General features: G+C 37.4%; 1 protein-coding gene across 4 annotated transcripts; it reads left to right on the top strand.

Moving 5' to 3' along the window:
- Nucleotides 1-2,999: 2,999 nt before the first annotated feature.
- iffo1b (intermediate filament family orphan 1b) lies at nucleotides 3,000-22,509 on the top strand. Of its 4 annotated transcripts, none has more exons than XM_038284336.1 (9): nucleotides 3,001-4,340; nucleotides 13,162-13,222; nucleotides 14,005-14,100; nucleotides 15,305-15,445; nucleotides 15,528-15,709; nucleotides 15,802-15,928; nucleotides 20,404-20,493; nucleotides 20,823-20,953; nucleotides 21,612-22,509. In XM_038284336.1, exons 1-9 carry the CDS (start codon nucleotides 3,376-3,378, stop codon nucleotides 21,703-21,705), a joined length of 1,887 nt encoding a protein of 628 aa, XP_038140264.1. In that variant the 5' UTR covers nucleotides 3,001-3,375; the 3' UTR covers nucleotides 21,706-22,509. The 4 variants fall into 4 exon arrangements, with proteins under 4 accessions (XP_038140266.1, XP_038140264.1, XP_038140265.1 ...); XM_038284337.1 differs by having other exon boundaries at nucleotides 3,002-4,340; nucleotides 20,407-20,493; XM_038284335.1 differs by having other exon boundaries at nucleotides 3,002-4,340; nucleotides 20,401-20,493.
- Nucleotides 22,510-27,719: the final 5,210 nt, after the last annotated feature.

The raw sequence follows: 27,719 nt of genomic DNA, 5'->3' as shown, positions 1-27,719 counted from the left end.
CCAGGAAAAACTATGCTAAAGGGTTCTGAATAGAAATTCATATTTGTTAATCAGATACTTAAAATAAACAAGTGGGCTTAACACAAGTTTATAACTGTAACTTGAAAATGAATAATGGATATAAATACTAGCGGTGGATAGTATCTATATCCACATTTACCCAGCTACATTCCAGAAAAGTTAAAAAAAAAAAACAATCCACTGGACTTTCTTTCCAAGTTTGAAGGCGTTTCGCTTCCCATCCAGGAAGTTTTTTCAATTCAAAAAGTCCAAGTTCACTTAATTGTTGTTTTTTTTATTAACTTTTTTGGAATGACTATGACCTGGATGACTGAGAATCTTCACTTGCATACTCAGCTATATTATCTCGAAAAACTTATTGAAAAAAAAAAAACATTTAGGTGTAGTTTTACAGCGTTTTACTTTTATTTCACTAAAAATAAAGTATCACTACTCTTATTTGACTACAATTTTTTGCTATTTTGAATAACTTTCCGAAATAAAAACAAGCTTGTTTGAAACAAATATGCACCATTAGACTTAGACAACTTTTATTGTCATTGTGAATACATAGAGTGTACACAAAACAAAATTTTGTTTTATACAGCATTCAGACAGTGAATGAGCAGCTTAGCAGTAAAATGAATATTTTCATTTCAGAAAGTGCAGCAGTGATCAAAAAACAAGGATTTATATGGACGTTCAGAGCATCTCAAGGGAAATATATATGGTGCAAATGTGCAGTATTTTGGTTTGGTATTATCAATGTGATGCAGAGTCTTGGACTTAATTTAGAGTTTTTTCAACAGTTTAGCTGTCTGATGGCAGTGAAGGAGAAACTGTTGCAGAACCTGCTGGCCCTGCAGTGGATGCTGAGAAGCCTCCTCCCAGGGGGCAGCAGGGGTAACAGTCCATGGTGGGGGTGTGAGGGGTGACTGATGTTATGGGCTCAAGACACCCAGCGCTGGGATGAAATGTCTTGAACGGAGGGGGAGGAGTCTCGATGAGCCTCTTTGCTGTTCTCACCACCCTTCGCACATTTTTCCAGTCTGAAGCGCTGCAGCCTCCAAACCACACAGTGAGACAGCTGGTCCGAACGCTCTCTATGGTGTTTCTGTAGAAGGTTGTGAGGATGGGTGGGGGCAGGTGGGCACTCCTTATCCTCCGCAGGTGGTGGTGAGGCGGTGGTGAGGTGGTGTTTACAGTCCAGGTGAGGTTGTCTGTAATGTGCACCCCCAGGAATTTGGTGCTACTGACCACCTCTACAGCTGAGCAGCTGATGTGAAGCGTGGTTAGGCCGGTTCTTCCTGAAGTCGACAATGATCTCCTTCGGCTTCTCCCCGTTCAGGATCAGGTTGTTTTCTCTGAGAGACACATTTTCTTCTTTTTTGTTCTCAAGGATTATTCTTTGATGTTATTTTCCATCTGCTGATTCTGCTGTTGCAATCAGAGGTTGAGTGAACATACAGTATGCTGTATACTGTAAATTAACCTGATCTTAAATACCCTACCTATTGATTTTGTAAGTTTTATTGCAAAAAAAACAACATTTTGAAGAGTGTTCATTCCACCTAAACTGTTTATTTACTACTTACTGTATATTATATGTTTATTTCTATCTTATTTTATGAAACACCAAAATCTGCATTACACTTTTATTTTGTTCAATTCTACATAATTTTGAAAATAATAAATCCCTTCATCAGAGGTAGGTAGATCAGTTACTCAGAAACTTACTTGAGTAGCCATTTTAATCAAATTTTTTTGCTATGCTTACTTGGGAAATTTCATTAAATTCTACTTTTACTTGTGTAAAAGTATGATAAAGTAGTGCTACTCTTGCTTAAGTATAAGTTTTTGTGTACCATAGGGGAATATAACTTGTGAGCCAATTACTAAATCCAAATGATCATTTATTGTCTTACTCTGACTTGGTGTCACTTTTCCAATTTCCTTTTACCCATAAAGAATATGCTGTTGTGTTTGACTAATCCCTAGTGGGTCATTAAAACTTTTATCATCTTTACCCACATGTCAAATTTACTCAGTGCCAAGTTTTGATCCAAACTCCATTTATACTGATCATGATTGTCTTTTTATAAGTAAGAAAACAACAAACAAAAGGTTAAGAATATTCTATTACAAGATGTTGTTTTTTCACCAGCTGGTATGTTTTATTGGTCCAACACTTTTGAAAATATAAATTGGAAGTGGACTTGGTTGATCCTTAAAAAATACTTAACTAACAATAAAGTAAGAGAAATTTCTTATAAAATTATTCATAATGTTTATCTTGTTAAATAGCTTTTGATAAGAATATATAAATGGGCTTTGGACCCAGTGTGTACTTTTTGTAAAAATAATGAAGAAAGCTTATTCATCTTTTTTGGGATTGTAATTATACCAAAATATTCTGGAGAGATCTGTCCATTTTTTCATCAAAAAAAATCTTAACATTACTTTAACAGATAAGCATATTTTGTTTGGGATGGAGAAATGTGAATTTTTCAAAAGATAATTTTTATGTATTATACATTTATTATTATTATTATTATTATTATTATTATTATTATTATTATTATTATTATTATTATTATTATTTATGGTAAATATCATATTCACACCTCCAGATATTTACAACAATAACCTCTTTTTTTTATTATCTTCTATAAATATCTATATAAAATCCTTATAATTTAATTAAAATGCTAAAGCCATGTATCATAACTGCCCATAAAGAATTATAACCATTGAGTATAGATTAGACTTGATTTTGCCATTTTAAAAATAATATTTCTGTTCTCTAAAGCCCTTTGTTGTTGTATATGCTTGTAATTATTAATGTTCTATATTGCACATGTATGTTATTTCTTTGCAATGAAAAAAAAATGTGGGTACCGTACCCACCTCTGATAAATACTACTGACGTTTTGAGTTTTTCTGTGCTCCTTTATTTGCGTGTTTACGGTAGGATGATCCTCCAATCCCGCAGCACCTTTTCCTGCTTGCGGTTACATCTTTCAGCCTGAACTCCATTAAGGAGTGAGGAGCTGCATTTGTTTGTCGTTCATTCATCTGCTGCCTCTTCTCTCTTTCATTTCTTTCTGTTTCTTTTTGCAGAGCATCTCCTAGTGTTTGGTAGATTCCACCTCTGCTGGTTTTCGCTGAGGACCGTAAAGAGATTATAGGGATCCAGCAGCAGCAGTTGACGTTAAGACCTCCGGGCTTTAAGGATCAGGTTTTTATTTATAAACGCTTACATAAACCGGCAAACAGTGGCGTGTTGCTGTGTTTCTGAAGGCTTCCTTCTGTTTAAAACATAGTTTATTCTTAAATAATATTCTGCTGTAGGAAGACATTTATCCGCCCGAGTTCATGCCAGATCTGCAGCGCTTTAGTTTTAAATACCATAGAATGAATCCTTTGTTGGGGGCCAACACGCATCCCCAGCAGCAGAGCCAGGCCCCCGGACACCCGGACTCCCCCTCTGTCCTCCTTCCCGAAGCCGCGTTCGGCGGACCGGACCCGGCGTCTCTTCTTCTGTCCGATCAGCTGGCACCGGGGCCCGACCTGCCGGGACAGCCGCAGACCTCTCCTTACCCCCACCACGCCCAGAGCGGCCCCTACCAGCACCGCGCAGTGCCGCCGCAGCAGCAGCCGCACCCCCCTGCAGCCATGGCCCTCAGGAACGACCTGGGCTCCAACATCAGCGTGCTGAAGACCCTTAACCTCAGGTTCCGATGCTTTTTGGCCAAAGTGCATGAACTGGAGCGCAGGAATAAAATTTTGGAGAAGCAGCTGCAGCAGGCGCTGGATGTCAACAAGAGCTGTCAGGATGGATGCTGTGAGAACAAACTGCACACCCAGGAGGCAGGTGTGCAAACTGGGTTTGTGGGGACCATCCCACTCAGACCAGGCTCTCTTCCATTTCACAACACTAACAACTCAGCAAGGAGGCCCACAAGCCTGTTTCCACCATCATCTGCAACAACTTTCTCACCAGCAGCTACTGAAAACTCCTTTTTAACCCAAACCAATGCAACCTGCAACCCAACCATCACCATCAGCCAGTCCTCCCCCTGTGTGGACTCTCCGGTGTCAACCAAAGGAACCCAACACATCTCCACCAACCCTCCTCCACGGTTCCTGCCGGGGACCATCTGGTCTTACAACCATACCCGCAAGTTTGGCCCTGGGGCAGAGCGCCTACCAAGCCCGGGGGTATCCTGGATGCACCCGGATGGAGTTGGGGTCCAGATTGACACCATCACCCCTGAGATAAGAGCCCTCTACAATGTCCTGGCTAAAGTGAAGAGAGAGAGAGATGAATATAAACGAAGGTAAGATGACAAAAAAAAAACACTTTTATTTTTCAACTTTGTCTGCTTGTAAATACTCTCTTGCAGAACTAATTCCTGTTTTTTTGTGCCATGGTTGCTTTTAATGAGTCATCAGGGCTGTTGAGCAGCTGCAGATCAGCTGTCTTCAGCAGGAGACAGCTCCTCTGTAAGGTCAGCACAAAACTTGTCTGTCCTGCACCTCCTGCTTGGTCTGCATTCACCTCATGATTTCACCACAGCGGCAGGTGGTGCTGCTACAAAAGGCAGAGGAAATATGCACATGTGAGGAGCTAAATATAAACTGAATGAGTGTTAAGATTGCAGAAAGGCCAGGTGGTGTTGCGTCTTTCTAAATTACAGCTGATGTTTATTGGACTTGATCCACAAAACAAATGAGCTACTATCCTAACTTTATTTTGTTAGTAAAAAAAAAATTAATTTAGGCCACAGCTGTGAGATGAAGTCATTTTAGCAGGGATCCCTCAGAACAAAAGTTTACATTCAATGTGACTCTCCTGAAATAAACAATTTAGGATTTGTTATATGGGGCTCTGTTAGAAGATTATGTTGTGCAACTTGAGTATATTTATTTTAAATGTGTTTAAATATGTTATTTTATCAGATTTCATTCAGACTGTCATATATTGTTTATCAACACGTGTCCCACTGGCTGTATGTTAAAACAACAAATGTGTGTATATCAGGCTCAAATCATGTTGAAACAGATAGTTCTGCGTGTATATAGAATAAATTCACCACACCTTCCATTCAAAATATAAGAGTTTATTAGCAAAAATCATTCGGCTACAAGTCAAACACATTTCAGTTAAAAACTCTTGACTAAAGCTGTTATGGTTTTACCCTTTTGGGACTTTTTAGTTTTTAGTTTTCAATTATAAATATATCTGTTTTGTTTATCTTTGGTTTATTTTCCAATTCATGTTTATTTAATCAGTCTTAAATTACTCTCTGTTGCCCCCTTGTGCCTGTCTCCTTTCCCCTAGCTCCCTTCTAGTCTCTTCCATCCACATCTGCTCCATATCAGTTGAGTACCAAAGTCTTTGTTCTGTCTCCCATTTATATTCTCCCTGTGCAGTTCTTCAGTTCTGGTTCCTTGTTCTTTGTTGCTTCCTCGTCTCTGGCTCCCCACGTGGGTTTTCCCCGATGTTTGCTGGTTTTTGGTTCTCAGTAGTGATGGTGAGATGAAACCCCATGAGGCGTTTGGCCATATTGCTTCAATGATCCCCACTCTTCATGAAGCTTTATGTGAACATGTCACCACCTACTGGTGGAGTGCATAACTACAGCTAGTAATATAATCTGTGTTTTTTTGCGATTGTTCTTTTTGGATTTTTCCCCCCTATTTAAGTTGTTTTGAAATTCTTAATTATCTGTATAATAGAAATATTTTGTAAGTTTCATTTGAGTGTTAAATGTCTTAGAAGAGAATAGTCATTTAAGGTACACTGTTTTTGCACAATTTTAATGAAATAAGCTCAAGCAAACAGTCAAAGTGCTTGTGCAAATTGGGAAATTATGAGCAAAATGAAAGGTGTTAGTCATTTTTATTCAAACATAATAGTTTTTCCTCAGTCTTTGGTTTTAATATGGTTTGAGGTTATGTGTTCAACCAATCTTTTGGTTGAACCAACCAATCTCATTTGGCAGTGTTTTTAGCCAATTTATATTTGTACAAACCAATACAAATTACTCACATTAGCCAAACACTTGTTAAGTATTATCAAAGCTTTCAAAAGTCTATAGTGGGTCTCGAAGCAACAACCTCAGGAGTGGAAGTCAAGTCAATGTCTTACAGCTGACACACCTAGCAATGGTACCATATATTGCATATATTCATTACATTGTTTAATCTAACCAAAATTGTTTTAAACAACTAGATTGGTTATTTTTCGAATCAATCCATCTTTGGAATATATCCAAACTCTGTTCAACTTATAGAAACTCTCCTACAAACTCCCACATCTTGACTGAGTAGTGAGGCTGTTTAAATGCCTGTCGAAGTTCTCGAGCGTTCAGAACCAATTCCTGAAGCGGCATCATGGTATCACGGTAGAGAGGCTTGGACGTAATCTATTTTGGCCCCGCCCCTAAATGAATGACACCTCGACACACACTTCAGGGAAACGCCCCCTTCATTAATCGACACACGCCTCTGCTCTTCTCATACCATCACTAGTTCTCAGTATTTTTGTGTTTTTGGATGTTTTCCTCACCTTTTCTTCATTAAACCTACAAGAATTCATCTCTGTATTTGGGTATTCAAGAAACCTCAACCCCCTACGTTTACAAAAACTAGTTAAACTCAACTAAACTAAGCTACTTTCTAAGAAAAAGCAAAAACATGTTTGAAAACTAAAATCAATGAAATGACGCAAACACATAACAATTTAGCATGAATTTTGTGTTTGAGAAGCAAAGTTTATCTTGAAGAATTTGAGATGCGATCAAATTAGCTTTTTACTAATTTAGATCAAGGGGAATATGTTCAAACTAATTTACAATGCAAATCCAGTAGGCAAATAAAACATTACTGGCACAAATAATGTTTCATTAAATGATTTGCTTAATCAGAAATAAATTATCTTTAGTTAATTGATTCTTAGTCTTATTTGGGTGAGCTAGCAGCGACCACACATGGAGATTTTATTAAATTACTTTGGATCATAATTTGGTAATCAAAATGTAATGAGTGTATAAGAAAACATGTAAACGTTAATGTCATATTAGTGTTTAAACCCCCTAGTGAAATAAAAATTGTTTTAGCCTTATAAACAACAAATAAGACATGTTACTGTCCCATAGCATACCATGTGATCCATCTTGATAGCTTTGTCTTTACTCAAGATTAAACACAGGAAATGATCAAAATCATGAAAAGACCTATTCTTTAACTGGAGAATCTGTCCCTAATGGTGCCAGACCTGCAAACGTCTGTGAATCTATTTTGAAGGCTTGAGTTTTCCTCCAGCACTTAGCAGTATAGCAGAAGGCCACACACATGAGAGGTTCCTTTGTCCCAGCCTGGTAAATATCACGGAAGAGCTTCATAAAGCCCCTGTCCCAGAATCTTCTAAAACACTGGCATACGCTGGACTTTCAATGTATTTTTTTCCAATTTTGGGCATATATAGAGTTTTCATAAGGTTTGTCCAACGACAGCCGAAGTTATGCACAACGCACAGCAGCTTAATGCCCATGAAATGTCACAAACCAGTGTCCTGAGGGGGGCAGCAATGCGCCTGGAGGCGCCCGGCCTGCATAAAAAGATTTATTTGATCGCGGGTTTGACCTAGCTGCTGTTTGCCATCCACCAAAAAAAATAAAAAATAAAGGATAAATATATAAAAAGAAGAGAGAAAAGGAAAGAAAGAAGGTTTGTAGTCGCAGCGGATTCCGCGTAATGTCTGCTAGGAAGTTTATTGCTCGTGGCCTTGTGCGTTAACGCATCATACTCACCTTCTCGCTTCACCCTATGATGGGGATGAAGTCTGGAGGAGTATTGACGCTTTCCTCCTGTGAACCCCCTTTGTACCAAAACGCTGCCAATACAGCATTAAACAGTAGCTGTACGCTGGAAACACATTCAGTGGTGATCTGAAACACGTCAAATACGTTAATATCTGTTGGAGATAAGTCATTGATAAGTTATGCATAAGTTAATAACAAGTTACTCATAGGTTTTGGATAAGCTAGACATAATGAATTATGAGTAACTTACACTTAACATATGTCAACGATCAAATAATTTACCTGTAACTTATGGCCCACGTATGAGCATACACTGGCATATGACAAGAAATTTTGAACATGCTCCAAATTTCTCAACGTACTTGCCATTTATCGATGTATGCCAGCGTGCTTCAGCATGCTGATATCTTATATAGAACTGACCCATAACTTATCCAACATATACCAGTGTTTTTGCCAGATTTTTTCTTATGTCAGGCATACGTTGGCCAAATCGTCAAGGTGTGACAGGGGCTTTAGGAGTCTCTTACCTCCAGTCCAAATCTGTCAGTTCTGAAACTCAGAGAGAAATGTTGCAAATGGTCTGTTTTGCAGTAAGTTGGTTCTGAAATGTTAACCTTTTCGGAGATCTGGACCTTTGGCCTGTGTTTCCACGATAGCTTCCTCTACCAATGTGAACCCCTGGGCACCTTCATGGAAAGAGAAAGAAATCCTGTGTGTGTGGTTTTTTGTCCTCAACACAGTGGTGGTGCCAAGCCACATCACCATGTGAGGTGTCTTGTGGAACCCTTGTGAGGGCAGCAGCACGGTGGAGCCGAACTGCACCCTCTAATCCAGTAAACATGTTAAGATGACACATGGACATTGGTCCTCACTGTCCAAAATTATTATTGTGGTTTATGGCCCAACAGATATAAGCAATCAATATCTAACATGCTGTAGATAACTTTTATAGCCTATTCTTTTAGCAGGAGTTCTGATTGGTGAGGAGAAAAAAACTGCAGAGGTTCTCTGGCCTCATCCCTTTCAGTCTTTTTTTATTTTTTTGAGAACTTGAGCTCTGTATCTCTGCAGATGCTCTGGTTGGACTATCAAGTATTTACTGAAAAGGGTCTCATACTGCAGGGCATTAGAGTCTGCAGCTACATCATACCAATTTCTTGATGTAAGAGGTGGAAGATTAAGCGCCAAGCCCAGAGCAGACCTCAGACATCTCTTCCAGTATTTTTATTAACACATTCATATAGAAGAACAGCATGAAATTGCTGCCTCTACAATTACAACACACAAACAAGCAAAATAAAAACAAAAGACAAAAAAGAGACTCAGTTCTTGCTGCAAAAATCGGATTTCAAACTAATTGTTCACAAACTATATTAGGACAAATGGTAGATCAATTGTGGTTTTCTTGGCAATAAGTTAAGTTGTGCTCCAGTGTGTCAGGGTGAAGAAAAAGCTGACCAAAAGGAGAAGCCCCTGTTTTACCGGTGTGTTTCTGTCCTGACCCCAAGCTATTGGGATGAGAAATGGGCCATGAATGGGAAGCCTGGGTTGACCAAGAACCTATGGAAGGGACTATTGGGAAATTTCCATCCAATTTGTTCTAGTTCTCAACCATTGGTTGAGCTAAAGGTAGTTCTTAACTAATTCTGTAAATAAACTAGTTTGCTGTCTACATCGCTTACTGGAGATCAAAGTTGGAGCCATGTCATTAAAAATATCTCCAGGTCCTGCTTGGCTCTCCAAGCTTCATCTGGTCTTTTTGTAAAATATTAATTAACCACACTGATCTAGTACCACACTAATGTCACTAATAATGATGTTATTCCAATACCTCAGCAAACAGAAGCTCTCATAACAACATCTTAACAGCACCGTTGTAGACCTAGATCTATTAACACATCCTGGTAATATTTAAAAAATACTCACAGTTCATGGCATCAACTCAAAGGCTGAAGCCTTATTGACCTACTTAAATTCAGTGATCTTGTTATTAAGACTTTTTTCCTCTTGAATTTGACCTATCAGAATTAAACACCAATGTTTTTAACAAACTACATCAATGGTTGCTGTACCCATGAGGTACCTGACTCTGGCTCCCATCAAAGGCATTTGTCTTTTTCTATGTTCTATTAGCAGATTCGCACCAGTTAGAAAGAGTTTGTCTCTTGTTCTAAGCGACCACTATTCTCTGCATATCCTTCCTGATGTAGGAATATTTTGGAATCCTCCACAAAGAGCTGGAGAAGGATGTCTTTCCCTCTGGAGTCTGGTACTACGGCAACCTAAATTTCAATAAACAGAAGACAACGGCCGGATTAGCGTTTTGTATGAGTTTGAAAGACTTCTCTGTATGTGTTCCACACAGGAAGGTCAATGGTGATCCCCCGCCTCATGTCTCCAGTTTCCTTTTGCCTTTTAATAAAAACATTCATTAGAACTTGGACAGGGGATTAAAAGATCACGAATATTGAAAACAATGACCAATGCTAGAATTGTTTTATTTGTTTTTGCTGTGGTCTTGTACATTTTAGGGTTTATTTGTATGATTTTTTGTCCTGCTCATTAGATTTTCTTTTTAAGATGGTGAAAGTATTACTAACTTTTAGCTTTAGCCCATTAGACCAGGTAATCCTACTATATTCTGAATTAAGAGAGTTATTCATTTACTCCTTTAACAGAATCTAACAGAAATCTCTATCACTTAAAGTCGACATGCTTCAACGTCCAGCTGGAATCAAGATGGCACACTCTTTCCTATTTTCAGTAATTGGACAGAGTTATTGTCTTCTCTGGGTGACCTTCAAGAGGCCTCATGATCCTGCACATTCATCAGCGCGTTGCCCTTGCATTGTGTCCCAGCAAGCAGTGATGCCTTCTTCAGACTATCCTGACCACATTACAGTGGCTCTTTGTGGACGAATGCAGAGGGACAACTGCAGCCACTCAGTAATTTGACATTGCTCGGTCTTCTGGTTTCTTTGCACATTGAAACTATAGACTGACTAAATACTTGTCCAACTTATGAGAGCCCAAGTCAGTTTGCATTGAGATCTTCAGATTTTGAGATGATTGTTTTTTTCTGTCTAAATAGAAGCAAGGTTAATGCAGGTCGGATCAAAGCCTCTGTCATCAAGGCCTTGAGGTAGTTTATGCGAAGTACCTTCCTTTTTCTCTCTTATTGCCCCTTACTTCCCTCCACTGAGGTTACCACCTCAGCCTTTACTAGAGTAAAGCAGACGCAAGCTTCCCACTTCCTCTCTTTTGCAGACATTTTCTTCCATTGCGCAGCCCCCCCAACACACACACACACACACACACACACACACAGTATCTGCAATGCAGTATGCACTGCAAAGCTGTAACAGCTCAAAGGAGGGGGCCTCAGCATTCCTCGACTTTGCGCCTATCAGACAAGCGTCCCCCATACGAAGTAGCCCCTGTTTCATGAGTCAGATCCTTTCAGATTTAGTATTCCCTGATGGGTTAAGCGTTCTGCAGCATTTTGCAATTTGAACAGAGATTTTTGCAGAATGCAGAGCACGGATTTTCCCTCATGTGCTTATGAGGTGCAAGGCCAAGCCATGTGAGCTGTAACACTGTGGCTTTCAGTGTATTACAGTTTATGAGTCAATCATGTGAGCAGCTGCACACAAATATTCATTCACAAAGTCGGAAAAAGCTTGAGTTTACTTCTCGCTCTTGTCTACTTCTTCTGTTAGTCGTGGTTGTTTCTTTTCATGAAACATGAAATAAATGCACTTTAAACCTCAGTTATTCCTTTTCTTGATAAAGTTTATACTTTGTTTTGGAATAACGATATATTGTCTGTAGATTTCAAAAGTAATTGTATTATTTCTAGTAAAGTTTTATTTTAACATAGTGTTTTCAAAACCAAAAAGTCTATGTATATTTCTTTATTTGTCTTCAGAAATGTCCTTTTATTCGCAACTAAAAATTAAATCAAGTATTTTAAGCCCCCTTCAACACATTAAGAGCCCAAAATGTTCAGACATGGATTGTTTTTTTGGTTTTCCTTCCCATTGGTTGTTTACATTCCTTTACGGTCTAATGTGAACCAAAAGTTGGCCTTGATATTTTTCATTTTATGCATTATCACAACTAATAACTTTAACTAAATAAATAAAATGTTTTCAGTTTCTTAACTGTTTTGATTTGTATTCAGCCGTCCTGAGTCAATAGTTGTAGCTCCAAGTCCTTTGGGGGTATGTTTCTTGTGTGTTTGCCTATTATTTATCCAAAACAGCTCAAGCTCAGTCAGTTGTGATGGAGAGCATCCCCTAACATACATTTTTTCATATCATGGGCTGTTCAAACACCAGAATATACCGTGATTGATGAATCAATGCCCTGTGAGATGTTTAAAGCTTTGGATTTTGTTTTCCAACCAAAACCTGCCTAAAACTTTTCTGCAAATTCTTCCATGAATAAAACAGCTTGTCAATGAAATCTGTATAAGAAGGCCACTGTTTTTCTAACTGCTTCACCTAAATAATTTTTGGAGAAGGTGAGGAGGCTGAAATGCTTGTGTGGTTTTGCTATCTCATTTTTTTATGCTGCTATAACCTTTAAGTGTGTGTACAACTTTGACCTGGATTGTGTATTTTAATGAGCCGTTATAGTTTATTGTCCTGCATTTGTTTCCCCATATCTCTGTCTACAATATGAGCTGTTGCTGAATGACTGTTCTTGATGTGGTGCCAACTGAACGCTTGGAGATCATGAGTTTCCATCTGAAGTTCGCATAAAATTTTCCTGTCACGCAAGGATTCCACCATCAGTTCTTTAATTGTGTCGTTAAGGGCAGGGGGCGAAATAAGCCGACCCTTTTTAATCTCTATTTCACAGAAACATTTTTTTAAGTTTCGGTATTTGTTACATACCTCTACTCCTCTTGCAATGGAGAGGTGTTCATTGTTAATTATGGAGTTCAAACTATGTAGATAGAAATAGGAATGATAAATATCCAATTTTCATCACATCACTTTTTTTTTATTTTTAGAATTTATACTTGAATAGAAAAACAGTCTCAATGCCATCAGGAGGCCAGCTTTAAGCTATTACTTCTGTTACATCACATGTGGTAAAGAGTTTGTCAAGAGGATTTGGACAAATTTGCACTCAGATGCTTAAAATCACCTAAAATGTTTAGAGAAGTAACAATTTAGATCAGCGGATAAGGCAGACGTGTTGCTTACTATGATGTTTGAGAGGAAATCTATGTCATTGCATTGAATATTTGTCTGATTTAAGATGTTTGATATATAAACTGGCGGAAACTCCTCCATAAACTCATATGTCTGTCTTTTAGATGGGAGGAAGAATACACAATGAGGATGGATCTGCAACAGAAGATAGCGGATCTTCAAGAGGTAACGCTATGCTGCCTCATGTTTAAACAAAAATCTTGCATGAAATCGTTAATATTTTCACACGAAAACTAAACCTGTAGAGTGTTGTTGGCTTTAGACAGAAAATCTCAGGTAAATTACGATAAAAGGGATTTTGGCACGGCTATTTAGTTTGAAATTTCAATTGTCAGTTTAGGTAGCGGTAATGAAATTAGTTAAGTGATTTATTGAATTGATTTATTGGCTGGAAGGAAGATACCAAAGCTACAGGTTGAGTCTAATGAGCAATGAACCACACCCTTTGAGGTACTCATATTTTCCATTCACCCTCCTTCGTATTCATTTTTAAATCATTCACTTTTTTTTTTCCTAAAAGAAGACATTGTCACAAAGGAAGTCTTACTTCTAACTTAGATACTAATCTCTATGCTGTAGATTACCTTATTTGTACTTCCTACAGTTGTGTGTTATGCAGATTTTGTCTTTGGTTTCCTGTGTATGCGAGCTCCTTTATACTTACATGCACCGGTGCCAGGAATCTTCCTCTTGACCCCGTTTAGAAGGCAGCTAGTTCAACCGCAAATAGCAAAAAGCCCCCCTCCAGAAAGATGACCATGGTCGCCATATTTCAGAAGAAGGGCAACTTCTCCAAAACTCAGCATGCATCTAGAGTGTTATTGTATGCTTTGCAGGGACTGAAAAGCTTACATATTCTTGCCATCTTTTGTTTTGCATGTGACACCACAGGGTATCTCTGTAGGTGTTTGAATTAATCTTGTCTCTGGTTATTCTTATATGTGCAGGACCTGCAGGAGAGTGAAGGTTGTCAGGACGAACTGGCTCTTAGAGTGCAGCAGCTTAAGGCAGAGCTGGTTCTCTTCAAAGGCCTCATGAGCAATGTGAGCAGAATCGATACAGTCATGGGATAATTGTTCCTTTTGTATCAGTAGGAATTCTTTTCCTTCAGAAAATATGTGTATTTATTTTTCAACATGTTTATTAGATAAGAGACACTTAATAAATACTGAATAATAAATTATGGGCCTTCCAAATGTATTTGTACCTCTTAGATGTTTTTTATTTCTTTGAGTTACTTATGTTATATGTGACTGTTATAAAAACTTTTTAAAAGTAAAAAAAAAAAAAAAAAAAAACCTTTGTCATACATTTTAATCTGTACAACTTATACGTCTTTCCCACAGATTCTCATTTAGATTTTGGTCTGAACTTTAACTTTTGATCCAAACCACTTTTTTTCACTGCATGCTCAGTGTTTTTGACCTGCTGGAATAAAAAGGTCTCATCTGACCATAGCACCTTCTTCCACATATCTGTGATATCCCCTAATCCTCTGGATTACCATTCTTATTTACATCTTGCTGCTCTGCATCGTGAAGTCAATAGCTAATGGTTATCTTGTCGCCACATTCTCCCACCTGAGTTTAGGATCTCTGTAGCTCCTGCAGAGCAACTCTCAGCCTCTTGACTGTTTTTCTTGCTCTAACAAACCTCTTCTCAGAATGACTTCTGCTAAACAGATAATAAATAACCCGTCCATATTTGTTAATTAGGTTAGTTATGAAGTAAGATAAGATAAGATAATCCTTTATTTGTCCCACAGTGGGGAAATTACAGCGTTGCATCACAGTGAACAGTACAGTAGGAAAAAAGAAGAATACAAAGTATAAAAAATATTTAAAAATATATATATAAAAAATATATATATATACATTAAGTATATACAGGCAAGGCAACACTGGTATAAAGTGACAACAGTAAGGTTCTGTGCAAATGATTGATTGTATTAAATTATTGCAGAGTTAAATAGATATGAGTGAAGTATACAATAGATATGCAATAATAACAGGTAAAGTGATGGTGGACATATGGTTGATACGGAGCTAGCATTGTTGGTTGTACAGTCTGAAAGTAGTTGGTTATGGTGAATTTTATTTAGGGGTATTAGAGTAAATGGAGTTAAATGCGCTTGACTTCCAACATTTAAGAAATATTCTGTTAGAAGAGCAGAAATATTTGGGTTAAATCTCCTGCTGTTTTTTCCCCCCGCATAAGTTTGGAAAGTTATTTTTTTGTCCTCTACAGAATTTGTCTGAGCTAGACACGAAAATCCAGGAGAAAGCCATGAAGGTGGACATGGACATCTGCCGGCGAATCGACATCACTGCTCGTCTGTGTGATGTCGCACAGCAGAGAAACTGTGAAGATGTGATCCAAATGTATCAGGTGCTCAGACGCCTGCTTCCATACAATCTTATCAACATGTTTGTTTGATCACTTAAATCTAACTGTGGTCATGTCAGTGCAGGTCCCAAACAACCAATCCACTCTAAGTATCAGGCGTAAACCAACCCCCCTGTCAATTAACGGGACTGAGTGTGAGGAACCAGTCAACACCGAAAGTGAGGTGGGCGTGGCTAAAGAAGAGGAACACTTTGGCTCCTCGGCCAATCAGATCAACGAGGAGATGCAGAGGATGCTGACCCAACTGTGAGTGGCCTGCAGAAGACAAATGTCAGGGTGCAATTCTATTCAGTTTCAATAATGACAATATGATGCATGTTTAATCTTTGTTATCACAGACGAGAATGCGAATTTGAGGATGACTGTGATAGTCTGGCATGGGAGGAGACTGAAGAGACACTTCTTCTTTGGGAGGATTTCCCAGGATGCACTCTACATCCCGATCCGACCCACCAACCAGGAGAGGTAAGCTGTAAAGTTATTTTAAAAAACAGTCCCAATGTTAAAGGAGAATTCCGGTTTTTAACACTTTTAGCCCATTTTCTGTAGTGTCCAGGATGAAATCGAATGATCGACACCAAAATTTTGACAATTGGTCCTGTCTCTGCTTTTTGGCTCATTTAGAATCCACCCCTGGCTGCTTCAGAATGGCTTCCATAGTGCATGTCCGATAATGTCCTTAAAACAACCTTAAACTTTCTTTTTTTAAAATATGCTACTCACCGGGTCGTCAGCGCTGTTCAATGACGTTCCAAAAAAAGTTTCGTAAAGAAAAAACGTTCCTGTAGTGTTTTATTTAGCATTTTGTAAATCCCATTGAGTTCTGTTGGAATAGTCAATATTCGCCTGCCACCGGAAACGGAAATGGGGCCTGTTTACACAGTTGTAGTCTTTTCGCTTCACTCTGTGTACTCCGACGTCGAGAATCAAGAATCCACCTTTCGTATTCCATTTTCAGAGTTTTTTAAAGTGTTTAACAGAGACGTTAGCACCTCGACGTCGGAGTACACAGAGTGAAGCGAAAAGACTACAACTGTGTAAACAGGCCCCATTTCCGTTTCCGGTGGGGTTTTGCTTTTAGGATTTTTCAGTACCTAGGTAGTGTCAAAACAGTGCTGCTGATGTCCCGCCCCCTTTCCTATAAATGGTTTAGATAGTTTTCTGAAAGCAAATTGGAGATATATAAAACTAGCAGTAGTGTCTCCTATCTGTCTGTAGTTCACTGCAGTGAAACTAATGACTTAAAAAATATAGCATATTAACCCAATACTAAAATTCTGTCAGGACTCAATGATCTCGCTGCAATTTTAGCCCAGTTCTGATTAGCACTGTTCATGGGTTTAATGTGCTATAATGTGCACGGATATCAGCACTTCCATTTCTCTTGGTGGTGCTGTCACCAGAATCACTAGCTGCAGTTTTAGTCTCATTTATCTTCACCTACTGTAATGAAGATAAATGTAGCTGGAAAAAAGAAAACCTTAACAAAGCTTTCTTCCCCAACAGGCAAACTCTATGGGTTTGTCTGAAATCATTGTAATACATGGTTTGGTGATTTAAAGTTCATGCTCTACCTATTTTGTTTTCTTGTTTTCTTCTTCAAAAGGAGAGTAAAAATACTGATACAACAGTTGCAGTTTTCTAATTCCTTTAGCTTGGAATGTAACAACTCACTGCTGCATCTAATCATATTTTTTCAACATGCAGGAAAGTTGTTTTAAAGGTATAGTGGAGGATTTTCGTGAATTTCTAAAACAGATTCGCCCTCTCCACTTTGAAAAACAAAATGCACATGCACAATCCTGTACCCTCCAGAGAGGGAACGTCTATTAAACACATGCACAGAGTATGCACAAACCCACGTGCACACTCTTTAAAAGTTGCTGTTTGCAGCTTACTTTCCAAAAGATGACTGCAATTTGTCCACTGTGTCAGACTCACCATCGGTAAGGGGAAATGGGGACGAGCACGTAGGATGGCCTTACGTAAACATCACCAGAATGATTGACAATTAGGAGGACCACTTATTTAGATGATCCACCTGGAGAAAGAGCATCCTCCTCTAGACCTTTAAGAAAGTAGTTGTTAATTATGCAATCTGTGGCTTGCAGCTGATTGTTCGTCATAAATGGGAACACGTAATAAAACATTCCATATATAAAGCAGCTCTATTGATAAAATGTTCTACTAGCAAACAGCATACAGGTGCTGGTCATAAAATTAGAATATCGTGAAAAAGTTGATTGATTTCAGTAATTCCATTTAAAAAGTGAAACTTGTATATTATATTCATACATTACATACAAACTCATATATTTCAGATGTTTATTTTGTTTAATTTTGATGATTACAAATGACAACAAATGAAAATCTCAAATTCATCATATCAGAAAATTAGAATATTGTGAAAAGGTTCAAAATTGATGGCCCCTGGTGCCACACTCTAATCAGCTAATTAACTCAAACCACCTGCAAAAGCCTTTAAATGGTCTTTCAGTCTAGTTCTATAGGCTACACAATCATGGGGAAGACTGCTGACTTGACAGTTGTCCAAAAGACGACCATCGACACCTTGCACAAGGAGGGCAAGACACAAAAGGTCATCGCTAAAGAGGCTGGCTGTTCACAGAGCTCAGTGTCCAAGCACATTAATATAGAGGCGAAGGGAAGGAAAAGATGTGGTCGAAAAAAGTGTACAAGCAAGAGAGATAACCGCACCCTGGAGAGGATTGTGAAACAAAACCCCTTCAAAAATGTGGGGGAGATTCACAAAGAGTGGACTGCAGCTGGAGTGAGTGCTTCAAGAACCACCACACACAGACGTATGAAAGACATGGGTTTCTGCTGTCGCATTCCTTGTGTCAAGCCACTCTTGAACCACAGACAGCGTCAGAAGCGTCTTGCCTGGGCTAAAGAGAAACAGGACTGGACTGCTGGTGAGTGGTCCAAAGTCATGTTCTCTGATGAAAGTAAATTTTGCATTTCCTTTGGAAATCGTGGTCCCAGAGTCTGGAGGAAAAGAAGAGAGGCACTTCATCCACGTTGCTTGAAGTCCAGTGTAAAGTTTCCACAGTCAGTGATGGTTTGGGGTGCCATGTCATCTGCTGGTGTTGGTCCATTGTGTTTTCTGAGGTCCAGGGTCAACGCAGCCACATACCAGGAAGTTTTAGAGCACTTCATGCTTCCTGCAGCTGACCAACTTTTTGGAGATGCAGATTTCATTTTCCAACAGGACTTGGCACCTGCACACAGTGCCAAAGCTACCAGTACCTGGTTGAAGGACCATGGTATCCCTGTTCTTAATTGGCCAGCAAACTCTCCTGACCTTAACCCCATAGAAAATCTATGGGGTATTGTGAAGAAGAAGATGCAATACACCAGACCCAACAATTCAGAAGAGCTAAAAGCCACTATTAGAGCAACCTGGGCTATCATAACACCTGAGCAGTGCCACAGACTGATCGACTCCATGCCACGCCGCATTGCTGCAGTAATACAGGCCAAAGGAGGCCCAACTAAATACTGAGTGCTGTACATGCTCATACTTTTCATGTTCATACTTTTCAGTTGGCCAACATTTCTATAAATCCTTTGTTTTTATTGGTCTTCAGTAATATTCTAATTTTCTGATATGATGAATTTGAGATTTTCATTTGTTGTCATTTGTAATCATCAAAATTAAACAAAATAAACATCTGAAATATATGAGTTTGTATGTAATGTATGAATATAATATACAAGTTTCACTTTTTAAATGGAATTACTGAAATCAATCTACTTTTTCATGATATTCTAATTTTATGACCAGCACCTGTATGTCATTGTCTCAGTGCTTTGGCTGATGACTTACTGCTTGAGTTATAATTTCTTTTTAATACTTCCAGCTGGTTCATGTCTCTTGGGTAAAAAGTGTTTCCAATTGACAACTGTTCTTTACCATTAAAGAAAGTTTTAACAAACATTCTTCTGTAATTACTCTGATTTGCAGACAATGCAGTAACATTATCTATGCTACATGTATGACGTTTATTAAAAAGTTATTTTTATTTCAGAAAACCACTTTTTATACTTTGCTGCTTTGAAAGACAATAGAAATCAATAGTCATAATTTGTGATATCAAGATTTTAAATTTTTGGGGGGCTCAAAGATATTTTTTACATTTAACTATCAAATAGTGATATGATATATTTTCCCACTTTCTTAATCTTTTTAAGCACCAAAAATGCCTGACTAATTACTAATACCAGACATGAAAACATTGGAAAGCATCAAAAATGCAAGGAAGAATGATGAAAGACCTTTAGAAACCTAAGATATATCTGCACTGATCAAGGCTGCGTTAAATAAAAAATATATATATGCATGTGGTTAAATTTTCAATTGCAGCAAAATTCCTAATCATTCTGTTGGATGTTTGTTTGCTATCAGTCTTTAAATCTAAAAACTCTTCTTTTTGATATAAAGCTTTCCACGTCAGAATATTCAAATATTTTTATGAAGCAAAATGTAAAATCCTGCTTCATTTAAGTTGATTAGAGTTAATTAAAATGGTTTGTAATTTTTTGAGATTTAAATCAAGTTTTTAAGGTCCTGATGTCATGAGCTGTCTGTTGTAACACCTGGACAGCTGCAGTTTAGTGATGCGTACAAGCTTTATTGTTTCACAGCGTGGTTGGTCCCCCAATAAGAGCATGTCGGTGTTTGCTTTCATTCAGCAGTCACTTCATTGTTGAACAGTCTGTTTCTTCTTTTAAACAACCCGTGTTTGTGGAATCTGAGAATAAAACAACCATGGAAGCTATATGCTTGGATGGTTGTCTCTTCAGTGTCCAGTGATTATTTGACAGCAGGCTCATTTTATGCTTACTGCATTTTATCACCTCTACATATTTCTTTTCTGGTTCTCACAATGTCGCTGCTCTGTGTTTGTCTGTGGGAGGAGGACTGTCTGGAAAAGGTGATTAATGACACAGAATGTCTCTTCAAGTCCCGCGAGAAGGAATACCAAGAGACAATTGACCAAATTGAGGTCAGACACTTTTCAAACTTAAACATGTTGAATTAGATGTGTGCCCTCTGTGCTACTTTTATCCATTTTCATCCATATGTCATCTAAACAGAGATCTAAAACTGCTTTCCATATGTTTTACTTGTGTTAGATTCACATTTGAAACCCACAGTAACACTTAATGTGAAATATTAATAAAATAGCAATTAAAGGACTTTATATAACTGCATTGTTTTCTGATTTTTATTCAGTGTTTTCTATCCCTTCAACCATTAAACTATTGTTTTAAGCAGGGCTCAATGTGACTGGCTGTGATTTTATGGATTTGAATCTTTGGGATGTGTTTCCAGCTGGAATTGGCCACAGCCAAGAGTGACATGAACCGGCACCTGCACGAGTACATGGAGATGTGCTCAATGAAGAGAGGCCTGGATGTTCAGATGGAGACCTGTAGGAGGCTCATCACCCAGAGTGGAGACAGGTAAAAACATGCACTTCAATTTGGCCTTATTTAAACATATTTTATGTTCTTTTAATATTTTAATACTGTTCTGGTTCCCTGATAATGTGTTTTAACATCAAACTATTGATTATTGATCTCTTCCGACTGTAACCATAACCTACAGAATTTGGAAAAACATGCAAACAGGATGAGGCTTTAACTGAAACATTCCAGGGTTAAATAGCAAACAAAAACAACCAGAAGCCAAATTTCCAACTTGAAAGAATTATTACGTTGTTTTTCATTTGTAGAATTATAAACAACATTTTTATGCATTGTATTCTTTTTTGTACATTTTCACCTTTTAGGTGTTCTTGTTCATATTTTCTGCAGACATGGTTAGGTTTATGGTAGATATAGCTAAAAAAAACTTTTTTTTTTGCTGATGTTAGTTTTATTAACTGCTTTATTCTTTGGAGGTTTTCTGACCATTACAGACACCATTACAAGCTTCTGTATTCTCCCCCTTTTTTTAAACAACTGCAGAATAAACTAAAGCCATAACTGTTTTAATATTTATTCATTCCTCTCTTGTCTCTTTACAGTCTTTACAATATATTGTTACAATTTGGAATTATTACTATTCTCCATCCTATATTCTATAATATTTTTCTTTTTCTGTCTTTGTTATATGTAGTACCCCTGTTGTTCCATCAGAAGAGAGCGATCAGAGAGAAACAGACAAGTCTTCGTCTTCCTCCCTCTCTTCATCAAGCAATGGGAGAACTTGACAGTTTATCACACGGCTGTTTAAAGATGCTGCATTCATGTGACCTCTGGGTCAAACGGCAACAGTACAACACTGTAAACACCTAAAACTATGGCAATGCTGTGTTTACATTGACTCATGCAACAAAACCTTAAATTATTGAATTATCTGTTGTCTGTGAATATCAGTCATAGAAATCCTAAAAAAGCAAACCTTGTGATTAATTTAAGAATGCGAGAAAGTTATGATTCTGAACAAAAAAACAGCTGTTAATCTTTGTGAAGAAAGGATGCAACAAAAGACTCAAAACAAGCTTATTTGAATTTCCAACTCATCACACACTTTATTGATGATGTATGAGCAACAATAACATGAAGGAAATATTTTATCCTTGAGGTCCACTCCTGATATATTTCAAGTCTTCCTGTCCATTGAATTTCAAAATTAATAAATTAATTGTTAGAATATTGATGCCATAAAAATAACAAGTTATTTTCCCCCATTAGAAAGTTTCTAAGTAATGCATTTTTTTGTAACATAGGATCCTCTGATGCACAATTTATTAGTTTTTTCCCCAGATATCTTCATAAATTAATACCATATGCTAATTGTTTTACAAATCAAAGAAAGAGATAAATATAAAAAAAATAATTTCAAACAGAGTCAAAGTTTTTGCTGGACATCATACTCCACTACAAACATTTGTTGTTGAGCCAAACCAGTTTATTATGCAATAATGATTCTGGGAGGGGAGACGGTCAAAGACAAGCTTGTGCAGTCTCATTATTTATAGGCTAAGAATCGTGTAATTTCCTCTCCCACCTCTCAGGCTAGAAATGGCTCCTTTTAGCTGAACTGCTGTTAAGATGAACTCACCACCATGCTGTAAGTTGCTTGGTGATTAAATTTAGACTGGCTTTAAAGGAACAAACAACGTTTTGCTTTCAGAGAACCGTATCTAAGCACTATTACTGAGTGGTGGTGGTAAACATAACAGAGCACTAACATGATAACTGACAACATACCACGTTTAAAAAAAAAATAAAATTACATGAATGCAATAACAAAGGCGGTTACCTGTAAGAGCCAGCTTATTGACTGCCGAGTGTCAGCGTAAACAAAAATAAAGGAATTGATTTTGGTTTTTGTTTTTTTTTAAGAAAATTGTTTCTGTATGCAAAAAGACGTTAAAAAAAGCTTTCTAAGGGATTCTAAGAGATATTCACTGTTGGTAAAAAAAAAATAAAAAATTGGACAATTACAACGGTTTAAAAATTATCCTTTTGATTTTTGAGTTGTGTTAAGATGGCAGAAATCTACTTAAAAACATCATGATTAGCTGTTGCTTTAAGTCTTGGGTAAAAAAAACCCAAACATTTTCCTAATTCTTAAAGCTGATTGCTTAAAATGATTGACAATACTTTAAGATATTTATTTTGTATAACCTCTCCACAGCTCCTCACTATAAACAAATCTTTCGGAGTTCTTTTCCATGGCAGAAATTAGATATGGACCTACTCTTCTTGTTATTTGCTCTCCAAATAGAGCTAATCTATATTCCTCCAAGTTAGACCTATTCAGCGCAAATAAGACACCAGGAAAACATGTATGGAATACATAAAAAACAATGAAAATCTCTTAAGGATATTGGCTTGTGGGCCAGAGAACAACGTAGCTTGAACATTTTTAAAAGGCCTACTCTATCATAGAAAATAACTTAAACAAAAAGATCAACGTCTGTGGAGGTATAAAATAAGTCCTCCTTGAGCTTATCTCTGCTCTCTGTGCGTCACTTACTATTGATAACTCAAATGTTTTTTCCAAACTTTTGCAGCTTTAAAGGCTGGAGTAAAGGCTGCTGATTAATTAAAATAATTTCTCAGAACTTCATTTTAAATATCTTTGTTCAAAGACTCTTATTTTGATTTTGTTTTAAAGGCTGCTGGTAAGCTACTCATATCTCCCCGCAATCTTAGTTTAAATTATAAAAAAAACTGCCTTAAGATTCAATATTTTTTAAGATTACGGAACAAGAACAGTTAGATAAAATTCCAACCCGAAAACAATACAGAAAAATAATCTCTTCTTTTTTCTACCTGCCTGCAGAAGAGGCAACAAGAACCCCCAAGACAGAGTTTTAAGAATAAAATGGTGTCAGTCTGTGCTCATAAATATGGGAGGAAGAAAAAAATAGTTTATCATAGAGTATGTAGCAGCCATTGCTCTGACTATTGTCACTAATTGATGAAAACGAAACACTGCTTGGACCAAATAAAGAAGTTTTGTTAATCACTAGAAATGAGATATTGATAGCCCTCTAAAAACCTAAAATAACTCAAACTATGTGTTTAAGGTTAGAGATGGTTTCATATGTTTGCTTGACTTTACAGTGAAAACTATGCTTAATTTCTCCAGACCTAGATCGTTTAAAAAAAGGAAAAACCCGCAGCCAGTCTATCCTCCTCAGAATTTTACCTTTAATAATCTAAAGCAGTACTTAAAGTTAGTCTTTTGGAGAGTAAGTCCAATAAAATAAGCAGCTACAGCAGCAAGGTATATGAAAATTAACAGCTAGCAGCCTCAATCATACCTGCATTCCTCTTAAGTGGGGCTAACTGGGGTAATTAGCACAAGGTTTGTGTCAATGTAATCCATACAGAAAAAAAAAAAATCTTGAAATTTAACCAATTCTTTTAGAAGGCAGTGATGGTACACCTCCTAAAACCTGCCTGGACTGTGCGTTAAAACTGTACTTTGCAATAAAGATGAGCCATTAATAATGTGTTTTGCAGTTAAGCTATAGCTTAGAGTGAGCATGGGTGAGCAAGAAGACAGCTAAATAACTGAAAATTTGTCAAAACTCACTGAGTGCCAAAATAAATGTCAATGGTGTGACTCAATAGGAAATGGTTGAGAAAAGAGTGAAGCTATGTCGCCAAGGTGCTTGATGTATATAACTAAACCTATTTTTGAGCCTAGAAGCATTTGCACATTGACAGGATGAAAAACTATATGAATCATATAGTATGAAGCTGGATATGACTTGTTTGTTTCCACTTCCTTAACATATTTCAGGTGAACTTATAACACATACCTCATGTTTCATTTATGTTGTGTTTTAAATCACCAAATATACACACCAATACAGGACAACACGGCTGGTCATCTTCACTGTTGAGGGGGGAGTAACCCCTGCATCACTGCTGTACAATACTATCAGATAATCTTCTCGTTTTATTCAGTCTAGCTAAACCAGGTGAAATGTTGTGACTCTTACTCAAATTGTTTCAGCGATAAAAGATGATAGCTTTCAGCTTTTGCATGTGAGGCTGTTTGAATCAGCTGCTTCAAGTGTTTTACTGCTGTTTTAATGCTGTTTTAATGCTGAAAGATGTCAAATATGTGCCATGTGAGTCTTCAAACAGCAATCCCTTTTATTGTCAGACACCGAGTGAGTCTCTCCTGTATGCATGTGCCAGTGTGTCTGTTTTTGAGTCTTTTCAGTGGGTGTTTTTAAAACGACTTTTACTGGCGCATATGCATAGCGTTGTAGAAAATGAAACAGGATAACTGAAAGGTGACATTTCAGACTAAGCTGTCTTTTGTCTGTGGTCACCTATTAAATTAAAAATCAAATGATAGCTTTTTTTCAATAGTAAACTTCTTTTAAGACGTGTGCCTGTCTGCCAAGTGAAGTCAATTTAAAAACAACTCAAGTTCAGAAAACCGATCCAGTGAAATACCAGTGCTTTTGCAAAATGAGTGTGTAATGGCTATGAAATAATAATGAAAATATAGCTTTGATATATTAAAGGCGAGCTCTAAGAGGGTCCACAGTCACATCCCTGAAACAAAGGGTAACAAATCTTGAATAAAAATCTGACTTGCAAAAATGTTGGGAGATTAAAACATACAAGCGTGTCTACTGAAGAGAAACCCTTACCTCCAGATGTCAACACAAATTTGTGTCATGTAAAATATGTAAACTAATCCTTTGACCCTATCAGGAGTTTTGGGTGTTTGACCTTGTGTCAAAACGAAAAAAATAAAAAAGGTTCTGGTTTCAAAGCTTTATTGCAGAGCTAAAGTATGTAATGTATAAAGAGAGACTGAAAGAATAAAATATCCAACTGATAAATAAAAACTTGTCGTTTGTTGTGCACACTTGACATTAATGCTTTTCTTTTTTTAGGCTACTATACTTAATCCAAGAATCAATCATACCCCTCATAGATTTAGGTTCAATATTTATCTTAAACCTTTGGAAACGTTTAGTTTTTTTGCCCCCTATTAAATGTTTTAGAGGGACCCTGCCAGAGTCCTGGCTTCAGTCTGGAAGAGAATGTGGGAACCTTCAAAGTCTGAGTCTGGAGCCAAAAGTCATGCCAGAGCAGAAAAAAAAAACTGGTTTACCTTTTTTTTTTTTTTTTTTTTTAGGAAGTATTTTCAAATTTCCATCTGATTATTTTACTTTTTAATAAAATGTAATAATACAAAATAAAAAAAAGCTTTTTTTTTATGTTTCATTAATTTTAAAGGGATGTATGTATCCTCTTCTAACAGAGACAAACCTCTTGGTTGAGCATAATAGACATTTTATATCTAAATCCTCTTACACTGTGTGCAGAATTATTAGGCAAGTTGTATTTTTGAGGATTATTTTGATTATTGAGCCATAATTGTGTTCTCAATCAACCCAAAAGACTCATATATCAAAGTTTCATATTTTTGGAAGTAATTATTTTAAGATTTGGCCATTTTATGAGGATGTCTGTGTGCAGTTAAATGTTACTGTGCAAAATTATTAGACGACGTAATACAAAACAAATATATACCCATCTCACTTGTTTATTTTCACCAGGTAAACCAATATAACAACTCAAAATTCAGAAACAAACATTTGCACCATTCAAAAACAAAAAAAACTGAAATCATTGACCAATATAGCCACCTTTCTTCACCATGACGCTCAAAAGCCTTCCATCCATAGACTCTATCACTGTCTTGATCTCTTTGCTATCCACACTGCATGCAGCAGCCACCAGAGCCTCCCAGACACTGTTTAGAGAGGTGTACCGTTTTCCCTCCCTGTAGATCTCACGTTTCATGAAGGACCACAGGTCAGATCAGGTGAACAAGGGGGCCATGTCATTTTTTCTCATCTTAGACTTTCTGGCCAGCCACGCTGTGGTGCATTTTGATGCATGTGACGGAGCATTGTCCTGCATGAATATCATGTTTTTCTTATGGCAACTTCTTTTTGTACCACTGTTTGAGGAAGGTGTCTCCCAGAAATTAGCAGTAGATCTGGGAGTTGATCTTGACTCCATCATCAACCCAAAAAGGTCCCACAAGCTCATCTTTGATGATATCATCCCATACCAGTACCCCACCTCCACCTTGCTGTCGTCTGAGTCGATAAGGAACTTGCTGCCCTTTACTGATCCAGCCTTGTGCCCATCCATCTGGCCCATCAAGACTCACTCTCATTTCAACTAACTAACTAGTTGAATTTGCTCGGTTACATTAACTTTATACTTGGACAAAAACTGCCCTTTTAGTAGTAGTTTTACTCTACGGTATATTTTAATTGTATGCAAATAATGTTGTTATGGAGTATCACTATTGGAGTAAAATATCTACCCACAATGAGTTACTTTGATCTAAGATAATAAAATCAAAAAACTTTCTGTTATTTTTGATCAGGACTTGAATGTTTAAATCGCATAACAGAGAGGGTTCTAGAGTATCTTTCTTTCATCTCTTGAAGTATCCTGTCAAGGGGTGATGCTAAGAAATTAGTCCAAGCATTTGTTACTTCAAAGCTGGACTATTGTAATTATTTACCATCAGGAAGTCCACAAACTGTAGTTGAAAAACCTTCAGCTTATCCAAAACGCTGCAGCCAAAGTTCTGATGAAAATTAAAAGGATATCTGTTCTTTATGTTCTTAACAGAGCACTTTGCTCTCAACCTGCTGGTTTACTAGTGGTTCCTAGAATTTCTAAAGGTAGAATGGGAGGCAGATCTTCTAGT

The sequence above is a fragment of the Cyprinodon tularosa genome, unplaced genomic scaffold, assembly GCF_016077235.1.
Source record: "Cyprinodon tularosa strain WSP-4 unplaced genomic scaffold, ASM1607723v1 ctg2, whole genome shotgun sequence".
Lineage (NCBI taxonomy): Eukaryota > Metazoa > Chordata > Actinopteri > Cyprinodontiformes > Cyprinodontidae > Cyprinodon > Cyprinodon tularosa.
The sequence above is the reverse complement of the archived record's forward strand: the minus strand, read 5'-3'. Positions and strand labels throughout refer to the sequence as shown.

What these genes read in the sequence shown, in the direction of transcription:
- iffo1b (XM_038284335.1), top strand. Translation starts at nt 3,376, where the DNA reads ATGCCAGATCTGCAGCGCTTTAGTTTTAAATACCATAGAATGAATCCT. An exon ending in TCAAAGGCCTCATGAGCAAT is followed by an intron (nt 14,101 to 15,304) that starts GTGAGCAGAATC and finishes TGTCCTCTACAG; the next exon opens with AATTTGTCTGAGCTAGACAC. An exon ending in ATCACCCAGAGTGGAGACAG is followed by an intron (nt 20,954 to 21,611) that starts GTAAAAACATGC and finishes TGTTATATGTAG; the next exon opens with TACCCCTGTTGTTCCATCAG.